Source organism: Durio zibethinus, chromosome 17 (assembly GCF_047325235.1).
Source record: "Durio zibethinus cultivar Kanyao isolate XHJ-2024 chromosome 17, ASM4732523v1, whole genome shotgun sequence".
NCBI lineage: Eukaryota > Viridiplantae > Streptophyta > Magnoliopsida > Malvales > Malvaceae > Durio > Durio zibethinus.
In genome coordinates this window covers 3,182,395-3,195,950 of record NC_143178.1, presented here as the reverse complement: position 1 = coordinate 3,195,950, position 13,556 = coordinate 3,182,395, and the positions used below count along the sequence as shown (strand labels likewise).

The window sequence follows — 13,556 nt, the reverse complement described above, 5'->3', positions numbered from 1 at the left end:
GGGATTAAAATTTAAAATTTAAATATAAAATATTTAAGTTTAAAATTTTATAATCTTTTATTAGTAAGTGATTTTTAAGTTCAAAAAATTTTTAAAATTTTTTTGTAGGATGATCCTTTGTCTTAGATTTAAAAATAAAAAAAAAAATTTATAAGTTGACAATTTATTTTGATTTTAAAAATAAAATAATTTTTTTAAAAAATATTTTTGGATAAAAAAATCAACAAAATAAAAAGAAACAAAAAAATGATTGAAAAATATGAGAAAAAAAGAAAAGAAAAGGGAGAAACATGAATGTGATACCAAGACTAGAACCTTTTAAGGCGCGTGTACATTACTCTCCAATCACTGTTCGTGACAGCCAGTGTCGGGTAGTAAATGTTTTCGTACGTGGGACTCTGGTGTTACCTTATTACACCAGTTTCCATCAACATGCCCCCCTTCCATTCTCCCCACGCTCACCTAGACGACGCGTGTCAGTGCGTCGGTACAATACACACTCTCTCATGTGCCCTTCTTTCCCTCTTACCCTACCCATTTTACTTTTCTCTTTGAAATTTCTCCTGCTAAAAAACCACACCCAACAAAAAAAAAAAAAGTCGGAAAAAACTCTGCATGGAAAGTCGCTGGGAATTAAGATCCGGCCGTCGCCGGCGGATTTTCCCGGCTAAATGCAAAACCCCATAAAGCGTTTTCGTCTATATAATCCACGGGAACGAGGAAGAGAAAAAGAAGAAAATGATGACAACAACAACGATGTCAACAGCAACAAATACAAGAAGCAGAATCTTTCAGTGAAACTCCAAAAAGAGTTGCCAAATTTTCCCTTTTTTTTTTTTAATTTAAGTCCCTCTGCAATGGCTGCCTCGACTAATACAACAACGACGCCAGTGGACTCAGTCTCAGCCGACGAGTTAACAGCCAAGACCGTGCAGAAAAGGTATGAAGGGTTAGTCATGGTTCGAACCAAGGCTATAAAAGGTAAAGGAGCTTGGTATTGGGCTCATCTCGAGCCCATGCTCGTTCATAACACTGATACAGGACTCCCCAAAGCTGTGAAGCTCCGGTGCTCTTTGTGCGACGCTCTTTTCTCAGCTTCTAATCCTTCAAGAACAGCTTCAGAGCATCTAAAAAGGGGAACTTGTCCCAACTTTAACTCTCTTGCTATACCCATTTCTTCTGTTTCTCCATCCGCACCAACGTTGGCAACAACAACCGCAACTCAAAGTAATAGAAAACGAAGTTCTTCTTCGGTTGCTGTAACTGTCACTGGTGGGGTCCTTGTTGGCTCGGGTTCGGCTTCTGTTTCAGGTTCGGGTTGTTCTTATCAGGCTACTCCGTTGGCTATTATTGATCCTTCGAGGTTTTCTGGGGAGTTAGCTTACTCGCCGTCGCCAAGGGCGGTTGTGACGGCGAGTGGTGGAATTTTCGTGCCTCAACATCAGCAGCATTTGGTTTTGTCTGGTGGGAAAGAGGATTTAAGTGCTTTGGCTATGTTGGAAGATAGTGTAAAGAAGCTAAAAAGTCCTAAAACTTCACCTAGGCCAACTTTAAGCAAGTCCCAGATTGAGTGTGCATTTGATTTTTTAGCTGATTGGATTTATGAGTGTTGTGGGTCGGTTTCATTTTCGAGTCTTGAACATCCAAAATTTAGAGCTTTTCTTAATCAGGTTGGGTTGCCACCAGTTTCCAGGAGGGAGCTTGCTGGGAGTAGATTGGATGTTAAGTATGAGGAAGTGAAAGCTGAATCCGAAGCAAGGATTAGAGATGCTATGTTCTTTCAGGTTGCATCTGATGGGTGGAAAGTTAAAACCTTTGCTAGTGGGGAAGAGAGCTTGGTGAATTTGACCGTGAATTTGCCTAATGGAACTAGTTTGTATAGAAAGGCCGTTTTTCTTAATGGTTCTGTTCCTTCTAAATATGCAGAGGAGCTGCTGTGGGAGACGGTAACGGGAATTTGTGGGAATGCTGTGCAGCAATGTGCAGGGATTGTTGCTGATAAATTTAAGGCTAAAGCATTGAGAAATTTGGAGAATCAGCACCATTGGATGGTTAATCTTTCTTGTCAGTTTCAGGGTTTTAATAGTTTGATTAAGGACTTTCGCAAGGAGCTTCCTTTGTTCAAGACAGTGACTGAGAATGCCTTGAAGCTTGCAAATTTCATAAATAATCAAGTTCGAAGTAGCTTTCAAAAGTGTCAGTTGCAGGAGTGTGGGAGTGCCAGGTTATTGAGAGTGCCCTTGCGTGATCATGAAAGCTTGAATTTTGGTCCTGTGTATACAATGATTGAAGATATATTGAACTCAGCTCGGGCACTTCAGATGGTTTTGCTTGACGAAACATATAAGATGGTAGCCATGGAGGATCCAGTTGCCAGGGAAGTTGCAGAGATGATTCGAGATATGGGGTTTTGGAATGACCTAGAGGCGATGCATTCATTGGTTAAATTGATCAAAGAAATGGCTCAAGAGATTGAGACGGAAAGACCACTAGTTGGGCAATGCCTGCCACTTTGGGATGATCTTAGAACCAAGGTGAAGGATTGGTGTTCAAAATTTCACATTGTAGAAGGTCCAGTAGAGAAAGTGATTGAAAGGCGGTTCAAGAAGAACTACCACCCTGCTTGGGCTGCTGCATATATACTTGATCCACTTTATTTGATTAAAGACATGAGTGGGAAGTACCTTCCCCCATTCAAATGCTTGACACTTGAGCAAGAAAAGGATGTTGATAAGCTGATAACCAGGCTTGTATCTATGGAGGAGGCTCATATTGCTCTTATGGAACTTATGAAATGGAGAACAGAAGGGCTTGATCCAGTATATGCACAAGCTGTGCAGATGAGGGAGAGAGATCCAGTCACTGGGAAGATGAAAATTGCGAATCCCCAGAGCAGTAGGCTTGTTTGGGAAACTTATCTTACTGAGTTCAAGTCCCTCGGTAAAGTTGCAGTTAGGCTTATTTTCCTCCATGCAACTTCATGTGGATTCAAATGCAGATGGTCTTTGTTGAGATGGGTAGGTTCACATGGGCATTCAAGGGTAGGCATGGAGAGGGCTCAAAAGTTGATATTTATTGCAGCTCACTCCAAGCACGAGAGGCGGGATTTTTCCACCGATGAAGAGAAGGATGCAGAGCTTTTCGCATTGGCAAATGGTGAGGATGATGTGCTAAATGAGGTTCTTGTCGAAACATCATCAGTGTAATGTTTTTTTTTTTTCCCCATTTCTTTAGAAATTTAAAAATTGTAGGATTTTTTGAATTCTTTTTACTACTTTTTTTTTCCCATTTTGTAGTAGTTTACTTCCTCTTTAGAAGATTTTAGGAGTCAGTTGGGAGGAAAAGGGCATTGATTGAGATTGAATATTGTATTCCTACCACTGCTCAGCCTCACAGTTTGAGCACTTTCCCATCTTTTACCCTAGCAAGATTTTGGGGCTTTTGATTTGCAGAAAAGAGTTTTCTTGTTTGTGAAGATGGAGAATGCTGCATGAGTAGAAGTTACAGAACAGGAAGAACATTGTAAATTTTTTTTTTCATCTAGCATTTTTTATAAAAAAAAAAATCATATCTATATAGGGGAAAGATTTATGATTTCTCTTTTGGTTTTATGAAAATATCTTGAGTCTATATTTTCTTTTGAGGTTTAGGAAACAGGTCATATGCTTGGACCATAAAGCACTTATGCACCATGTGTTGTCATCTTGAGTAATATCGGAACTTATGTCATCTGATTTGGTTTGTATGCTACCTTGCATATGTGCTTTTTTGTCGGTTTAGGACTCCAATGCATGTGTGTATAGATGATATTATTTACTGAATTTTCTCTATTCCATTTACAATCTTGCTTTAAGAATTATGAGCCCTCATTTGTGTTCTTAAGAATCTGAGGAAGCAATTTCTCTTGGAGTCCAGTTCACCATTTTATTGTTCTTGGGAAAGTAATTAATCTTCTAAAGACAATTACCTTTCTGTCTGAAAAAGTTTGTTACATTGTTTCTTTATTTAGATCTTCAAGTACAACTGAACTTTTGTAATTGATATAATTTACAGTTGGTCCCTTGTTCCCAATATTATTTGAAGTGTGGATCCTTTGCATGATCATCTCATTTCCTTTATAAACAAGCGTGATCAACACTCTGTCTTTGTGCAATTTCACATGTGCAATTTGGATATCATTTGCTCTATGATGTATGGTAAACTGATTGGGGAGGTTATACTGAAAAACCTTTCACTTTTTCTGGTCTTTGGTACTTGAATTTGGCTGCTTGGTGGTCCTTTGTATGCCCATCTAGAGGGTCTTTCTGCAAACTAAAGTGGAATGAAGTTCCAAGTTTAGGTTCTTTATCTCAGCCAAAACAGGTAATTGCCTCACCTGGACCATGTTGTATCTGTTCTTTGGGAGATACCAAAACTTGATAAGATTTCTGCTTTCTGTGTTTCCATTGTGTTTAGTCTTTGAAACTTGTGATGCAATCAAGCTTTTTGACAGGTTGTGGACCTAAATCACATCCGAAGTACATTCTTTACTTCTGAAAGTAGTAGGTTCAAGTGCGTTTTTATCAGAAATGTTTGGATAGGCTCATTTCTTCCTTGGATATACGTTTGTTTTTATTACGAGTTATTTTCTTGGTGAATTGAACTACCGAAACATTTGTTCAAAAACTTTGATAGAGTCAATTGTTGTAAGTTGAACTTATGATAATTATGCTAAATGTCTTTATTGTTTTTGTTGGCAGAAGCATATGAAAAAGATATTGTCGGACTGGAGAGACCACCATAAAGATGGTTGGGCGTTAGTATCGTTTGGACCATGATTAGAGAGGGATTAGGATCCAAGGACTTGAAGTTTTTGGCAGAGAGGTGTCCTTTTCCAGGAGGTTCCTCAAGCTGGTTGGCTGGATGGCAAGCCGTATTTCAGTATGTGGGTCAGCAACTTAGGAAGGACCCGAGACCAGATCTTTCTAGCTGGAGCAGCCCTTCTAACTGTTTCCTTCTCATCTATATCTCTCCTGTTTTTTGTGTCTTTGGGAGAGTGGAGCCCCACCATGAAAGAAGTGGAAGTCTTTTTCCAAGCTTTGGTTTGTCTAGGAGAGAGATCAGGTTTTTCCCATCAAATCATCTTTGGGGTAACTTATCTTTTAAACATTCCAAGGCTCATGATGTTCATGAAGAGTCATTGGCTGATGCCCCCCATGATTGCGAGAAAGGCCTTAAGGAGGACCCAAGCAAAGGAAGATTGTCGGCCTGAAGCGGCACGGAAGATGCTCGAGACTTGAGAGTGATCCTACAACGATTTCAAACTGATTCATTGGTTCCTCATGCACCGGCAATTTCAAAACTATAATTTAAGCAACTTCTCCGGTGGATGTTCCCATATTTATCTTCCTTCTCCGATGAAAAACAAGATTTGTTATTCATGACTGTATAAAATGAAAATGGAAAACAAGAAATAATTGTATATGAGCTTAATTTTGACTAACATATACTAGTCTTTTATGCCTCTCACAATTAGAACCACTCTAGTTTTTTTTATTTCCATCAGTCTATCGGAAAACTATGATCCTTTGTTTAGGAAAAACAAAAAATAAATGCTAATCGAGAAAAGCTGGAAGGGGTTAAGCATGCAGTTTGGCTAAAAAAGGAGAAGAAAATTAATTGCAGACTTCAGTTATATATACCTCTCCAAGGGAAGCATATAGGAGTCATTTGACAATAGCTGGTCAAAAATTAACCATTACACTTTCTTCCAATTATGGTAAGCAGTCACTGTTGCATGTTGCAATCCTTCATGGAAACCAAACATGGGTTTTTCAAGAAACCATCGGCTTTCCATCTTTTTTCCTTCTCATCATACAAAAACCCCTTAAAAAGCGCTTAGAACTTTGAACTTTGAACTCTCCCTTTTGGCTTAATGCCTCGATGGAATCAGATTCACCCTACCCATCTCCACCAACAGTTACAGAGGTGAAAATATATATATAAATCAAGTGGTCTCATTCATCTTTTTGTGGGGGGTGAAGAAGAGGGAAGAAAAAGTGGAGTGATTTTCTTTTACCACTCTTTGTGGTCTTCTTCTAATTATAAATTACCGATTTATAAGTGGAGAGACAGAATTTCATGTCGGCAAGACTTGTTAATGCTGACTTCTCACCAAACTAAACTACTAATCTTTCTTTCTCCTTTTTCTCTCTCTTTTTCTCGGCGTATGGTATGCTTTACTCCACTCATTTTTGTTTGGTTAAAAGGAAAAGAAATATAATGATTAGTATAGGACGACACTCTCTCTTTATACAAAGAATCTTTGCCGCTTCCAATGGTTCTCATCATACAACTTTTTTTTTTTTTTGCTTTCCATTATTCTTGGTTTCACTCATTGAAGTGTTCATTTTCTTTGAATTTTCACTACCATTAGCAACCTCATTAAGAGTGTCTGAGATTGATTTTTTATATATAGTTTATCTGCATCATTGTCTTTGGTGTTTATTGTTATTATTATTATTAATGTTGTTATAATCATAATGGAATCGAAAACGATCAAATGACATATCAAATTGTTGAATGACCTGATCCAATTGCTATTTGAGTTGGCATTAAACCGGGACTTTAATACATAGACCAAAATGTGTCTTATAGAAATATTTACTGTTTGAGTTTGCATTAAACCGGGACTTTAGCCAAATTGAATTTGTTTGATAGATGTGAGCTCATTTCTATAGAATTGCACTCGTAAAGTTAAAAAATAAAATTAATGTTACGAATAATTCTTAAATTATATAATAAAACATTTAATATGATATTTAAATTATAAAAATTTATAATGTGATGTTTAATTAAATTATAAAATTATTAATTAATATAATATTTATTTTTATAATATGGTCAGCTTTAAATGATAAAAAAATAATTTTTTAAGTATCATATTAATTAATATATTTATAATTTATGTATTATATTAAAAAATTTTAAACTACAAGTATTTCATTAAACATTTTATTATAATTTAAAGATTATTCATGAGATTAAACCTAAAAAAGAATACTTACTATAACTCTCTTTTTTGTAACCCTAGAACTTATTTTCATCAACTGTTTCTTCACATGGGATACTTACAATACTTTCTTTCCTTTTTCTGAGTAAATTAGGTTGTCTTATATTATTACATTAATTTTACATGCTGCCAAAAAGTCTTACCTCTTTATGTTTCCCTTTCCCTGCAAATTGCTTTATTTATATATTACTGTCTTTATCTGTCACGCTATGAAATTTTACTTACTTTTTTCAAAGTGGTCCTATCTTACACTCACATTTAGTAACTTTTTGAATTCATTTTTTTTTTTACACACACACACACATATATATATATATATATATATATATATATGGATGAGGAGTTCAAATGACAAATATCTATAATTAATTAATTATAAAGATTCAAATTTTTACACAAATATTTGAAAGGTGCCAATGGATTTATTAGGAACAATTATTTTTTTAAATTCTTCCTCTTTTGGAATTATGTTGTAGTTAATGAATTTATTTTTATGGAATTGATCTTAATTATAAGTTTTTGCTTTTTTTAATATACAGGCAAAAATTTTAATATTTTTATTCAATTAATTTGACTATAAGAGGATATAAAAATTTTGATTTCGAATCTTTTTTTTTTTTTTTAGTTATGCCCATCTTTTGTGTTAAAAAAAATTTAAAATTTAATATATAGTTTTAGATTCAAATTTTAGTATTTATAATTTTTTTATTAAATTTAATTTGTGACCTCCTTTATACTAAATAATATAATAAAGTAAAACAAAAAAATTATAAATAGTTATTCATTCAATTAATTTAAATATATTAGTAATTTTTAAATTAAATTGTTAATTAAAAACCATAATATGTGGGTAAGAAAAATCATTGAAGGGACTATTGGAAATGTTGATCCTTGTAATTATAAAAAGCTTTAAAAAAAAAAAAAAAAAAAGAGCACTTTCTGACTTAATTATTCAAAGTTCAAGATCACTGATTTTTTTTTTTTTTTTTGGCTACAATATCACTGATTTTACATCAACAATAAAAGTGCTCAGTCATTTCAATTTGAAGTCAAACGTTTTGAAAGCAAAACAAAAGAACTCCAGTTAACATTTTTGTTTCCATTAAAGTGAAAGCTCTAACCACAAAAAAAAGGAAGGGAAAAAACAAATTTTAATTAAAATATTTACAAAATAAAGCTCTAACCACAAAAAAAAGGAAGGGAAAAAACAAATTTTAATTAAAATATTTACAAAATGCAGAGCTTTTTTCTAAATTCTTTTCCAACTCGATAGTGACAGTCTTACCCCACTAGATTAAAGAATTTGAGCAAGTGAAAGATGAACACACACGTGTACATATATATATATATTTATTTATTTAAGTCGTTAACGTTATATTTTGTACATTAAATAATAAATAAGATAACATAATAATTATTTTTTATTATATTTAATTTGTATTTAATTAAAAGAGATAAAATTATAAAAAAATTATTATTCTCTTGAAATAAAATAATTTAATTATTTTAAAGTAAAAAAATTATTTTTAATCTATGAGACTAAATTTACATATTATATTATATTTTTAAAAATTATTTTAATAATTTAAATTGTATAAATTTTGATTAATAAATAAATTATTTTATTTTAATTATTACACACATCAAATATAAAATAAAATGATATGATTAAGTTAATCATATTCATAATATTATCTTATATTATCTTATCATAATTTTTTATAACAAATATGATTTAAATGATTAATATTATGACTTTTTTTTTTTACATTTTTTTTCCAAACCTTATTAAGTTTAGATCATAGCTTATACTTATTATTTTTTTCAGAGTCAGAAGAATCATTTACAATCTAGAGGCTCTAGATCTTGCAATACTTAAACGTATCTTCCTCCATATGCTTGATAACCTCAAGTGGAGGATTAGTAAACAAATGGTTATTTATATCATTTCTAAAGGCCCAACTAATCATATATAATCCACATGTAAATTGACTTCTCTAAATATGTGTTTAATCTTGCACTTTAAATCACAGCTCATACTCTTTAAAACAACATATTTATAGGCAACCCTTAGATCGCAGCAATCCAATTAAAAGCCCTCATATATTATTATTTTCAAAAATTACGCGTACATGTCACATCATAAATAATTTATATTAATTAATATGTTATTTTTTATAAAAAAAAATAAATTTCTTTTGGTGGCAGGAAATTGCACCACAAAATTAATGATCATAAATTAAATAGTGATAAAAGGTTAGTTCAATGATATTGGAATTAATTATAAGACAGAAAGTTTTGAATTTAAATTTTAATTGTAATTCAAAAAATTTTAAAAATTTTAAAATGTTTTGTCAATAATTGCGCCATTTATTATTAAAATTTTGGATTTTTAATTCAATTATTAGGGTTCTTACAACTTAAAATAAAATAACGTGTGTGTTTTAAAGAAATGATTAATATCATAAATGATTAATAAATTATAATAAAATATTTAATGTAGTATTTAAATTTAAATTTTTTTTAATATGTTAGATAATTTTTAAATTTTTTAATTAATATTATATTTATTTCTAACATAATTAATTTTAAATGATAATATGTGATAAATAATATAATATTTTAAATGCTATATTAATATTAATTTCAAATGATAACTTATAACGGATAATATAACATTTCAAGCATTATATTAATTAAAAAATTTATAATTTAAATATCATATCAAAAATTTTTAAAATTTAAATATTACACTAAATATTTTAATTATAATTTAAAGACCATTAACTCTTAATGAAATTACAACGAGGCAAGAAGCCTTAAGTGTATTACATAAACATATTTAGGAGGCTCAACAATCGAGACACGTGTCACAATTTAGAATGCTCTCGTTCCTACGGTAGGGGTCAATGGGCATTTGATTCGAATCATCGTGAATCAAAAGCCCAACTTTGATGACTGATGAGCCGCATCAAAGCCGTCCAAGGCTTGGAAGGGGACCACGTCTAGCCTTGATGATAAAATAGAACAAAACGATATTGACTGTAAAAGTCGGGCCCCACCCTGGGCCCAATGGTTTGGAGGGACATTTTCAAAAAAAAAAAAAAAAAAAGCCGAAGACGGGTTGCGCCGGTTGTTGAGTGCTGTTTGACTAGTGGGGCGTTGGCAAAATAAAAAAACAAGGGATACAGTGCAGAGCGCGTTGAGAGTTCAGACAAAAGCTCAAAACTAAACAATCACTACAATCTTGACACGTCCAGAAACAGACTTGATTATATTCCTTTTCTCGGTCACGTGGTCAACTACTGTGTCGGGATGATGATTCATGGGACTGGGATTCAATTTGTCAATGTCCGTACTCTTGACGTCAACTTTGTTAGACAACTTACGTCACTTTACATCATTAATTACAAATATTTTTATTTTATTTGAAATATAAAATACCTATAATACCCTGAGTACTAAACCGCCAAAGGTGAGAGCGATAACTCAGTGTATAAATAAGGAAGCACGTGTGAGACTGGAATCTACTGCAACAATACTCATTATCACATGGTGGAATTGAGTTGTCTATACAAAACAAAAGTTTCAGTTAAAACTTAGCTTTCAATATCAACCAACGAAATCATTGCCACTATCTTTTTTTAATTTCCACTTATTTCATCTAATTACCGATTATTATTGTAATTAACTTTCTCAATCATCTTCTTCTGCTCCATAATTACTAATTGTTTTCATACAACATAGATTAAACAAATATATAAGAAACATTTTTTTATTTCAATTTATTTAGTTTTATTTTTACTAATCTGAAACGAAACTGTCCATAAAAAATTTAAATAACAATGAAAAAAAAAGAAAAAAAAAAAGGGTGCCTTTGATTTATTTATTGAGATGAAAGTGGGGTTTCATGACTTGTTTAATGGGGTGAGTTGAAAAGTGCTTGGTTTTGCTTTTGTTATTATTGTGGGGGCAAATCTCCAATTAACATAATTTGATTGAGAAACAATTATTTTACTTTTTCCTTTTTTTTCCCTTACTTTTTTAAAGTAGTCAATTTTGCTTTCATTTGATTATTATTCCTTCTTTATGAGTATAATAATTTGTATGGGTGCCTAAGGTATGCTAACATTATATGGGCACCCATGATTTTCATGGACTTACAACTGTATATCCATAATATTAAAACACCAAAAATTCAAAAATACCCTTTTATCTCTCGAGTTTAAGTTCTTTTTGCAAGAATAGTTTTGTCATTTCAAAAAGACGGATATAATTTGTGACAAAAGGAAAAGCATTTTCATCATTGCTAACCTTACTGTATAAAATCTCAAAAATAAGATTTGGTGCTTATTTATATTCCTAGTTCAATGGATTGCTTACATCAAAAGAAATTTGATTGGATTGGATTAATTAATTTTGAGTTTCATTTTTCATTTTTGTATTTTCCACATTACTCCAATTGGCTAATGGAATGTATTAGTGTGTTACACGTGATTAGACACAAGGGCAAAAGAAAGTATAACTTGCAAGATTAATCAAATGAAAAAGAACCATTAAATTTATTCAGTGAAAGTGGAGCATTTAGTTAAGCAAACAATAGGACATTATTATACATGGGTTTTTCTGATATGTTGCAATTGATTAATTTCTTTTATTATTTTTTACATTGGGCATCTTGTAACAAATAACAAATTTAATATCTTTAATTTTTAATTTAATAATAAAAAAAGAAGATTAGCTCACAAGCAAAGTGGATTAACATGTACAATAATATGTAATTAGCATTAAACCCAGCTTGAAAAGTACTATAACAGCTAGCAACTAAGCAACAAAATGCTTTTTGGAGATGAATTCCTTCTCAGATGAATTAAGTAGATACGAGTTAGGGATTAATTTTTTTAAGAACCGAAGTATTAATAAATTAATGAAGATATATTATTAAATTGTAGCAGCTGTCAAGATATAATGAATGCAAGTTTTAATTCTGGTGAGTCATTAGCTTAGCCAATTCATTTCAACTTGATATTTTGTTTTTCCAGTCATATGCATACTTTTCCAATGATTAAGCAGACTTTTTGTGATATATATATATATATATAAATATATATATATATATATATAGGTAAAATGTAAGAGTTGATTGGGGCACTGAAATTGGGTTTTCATGATTCATGAGTTCTCTTTTTGAATATTTAGAGGAATAATTTAAAAATGATTATATTCAAGTGTTAAAAAAAGTTAAATTAAGCATTGACAAGGGAATGATTTGAAGAGATGGAATTTTATAATGGTTTGTTACTACATAAAAGAATAAAAGAAAAAAAAAGGGAAGAATTACCCTTTTGTTTTCATAATTAATCTAAACATCAGATTATAGTATATAGCAACTTTTTCTTTTCTTTTTTTTTTTTTTTTAATTTGAATCAAAGTTTGGTGACTTGAAATTTAAGGACAAAACGTGTATCATGAGGGTCAAAATTCTTTAATCATGAGCTCTCTTTAAGGTTAAACATAATTAAAAAAAAAAACCATGAAAGTTACATGTTTGATGTTCCTCACATGGAGCAGAAGCAACCAGGAGACAGAAACAAGAAGAAGCTTTTAAGATTACTTCCAAAAGACTGCCACTATGCCATTAGTGTAGTTTCTTTTGTTTCTTTTATGGGAAAAAGTGGAAAGTAGAAGTTGCATTTGCCTTGAAGACATTGCTTCTGGTTTGCTCAATTTGTTAGGATAAAATACATACATAACATTCGTGCTGAAAGTTGTCCTTTTTTTTTTTTTTTTTTTTACTATTACTTTATGTCATTCGGATTGAGTCACAACAACTCACAAGACTTGACCTCCAAGCTTTTAATACTATTGATCACTCTGGCATCTCCCCAACTGAGATATCAGTCATTTCTTGCTAAAGAGGAGTAAAGACAGCAGTCCTTTTTTTCAGTACAAACACCCAACATGTCTTAATTGTGTGCAAACCACTGACAAAAATTTTTGTTGGGAATAGATGAAGAGAAGATATGAGTTTTGGAAGGAGACAATTCAATCTTTGCTGTGAAGAAAAATGTTGAAATTCGGCTTCATTTTGACCTTCACAGCTACAGAAAATGCCAATGCCTTTGGAAGCATACATATATTATTATAAAATTAAAACTGAGATGCCAAGGTTGATCCACGAATTTTTTTTGGGGTGTTCGAAATGGAATAATTAATCTCTGCCTGGCTCTCATAGATGCAGATGAAAGAGATAACTAGCCAGTTTATGTGATACTGAAGGGTTTGCTGGTTGATGACCATTTTTTATGTTGTTTTTCAATTGACAAATTAAACTTGAGATGCTATGGCCATTCAAGATGTTAAAAAAAAAAAAAACATAACTTCACATTTTGCTGTCAACATGATGTAATTATATATATATGTGCATTAATATTCTTCTTTCTTGGTGAACAATTTATACCCAGGTAGCTGCATCATTGATCACAAACGATTTTCAGAGCCACTT

The 13,556-nt window shown here is 31.8% G+C and overlaps 1 protein-coding gene across 5 annotated transcripts; it reads left to right on the top strand.

The window, feature by feature from the left end:
* Positions 1–496: 496 nt before the first annotated feature.
* Positions 497–5,511, top strand: LOC111286782 (uncharacterized). Of its 5 annotated transcripts, none has more exons than XR_016329059.1 (3): positions 497–3,156; positions 4,054–4,362; positions 4,740–5,511. XR_016329059.1 is itself a non-coding variant. In XM_089746104.1 (3 exons), exons 1-2 carry the CDS (start codon positions 672–674, stop codon positions 4,313–4,315), a joined length of 2,505 nt encoding a protein of 834 aa, XP_089602230.1. In that variant the 5' UTR covers positions 561–671; the 3' UTR covers positions 4,316–4,362; positions 4,740–5,511. The 5 variants fall into 5 exon arrangements, 4 of the variants coding, with proteins under 4 accessions (XP_089602228.1, XP_022732720.2, XP_089602229.1 ...); XM_089746104.1 differs by having other exon boundaries at positions 561–3,156; positions 4,296–4,362; XM_089746102.1 differs by lacking the exon at positions 4,054–4,362 and having other exon boundaries at positions 528–3,202.
* Positions 5,512–13,556: the final 8,045 nt, after the last annotated feature.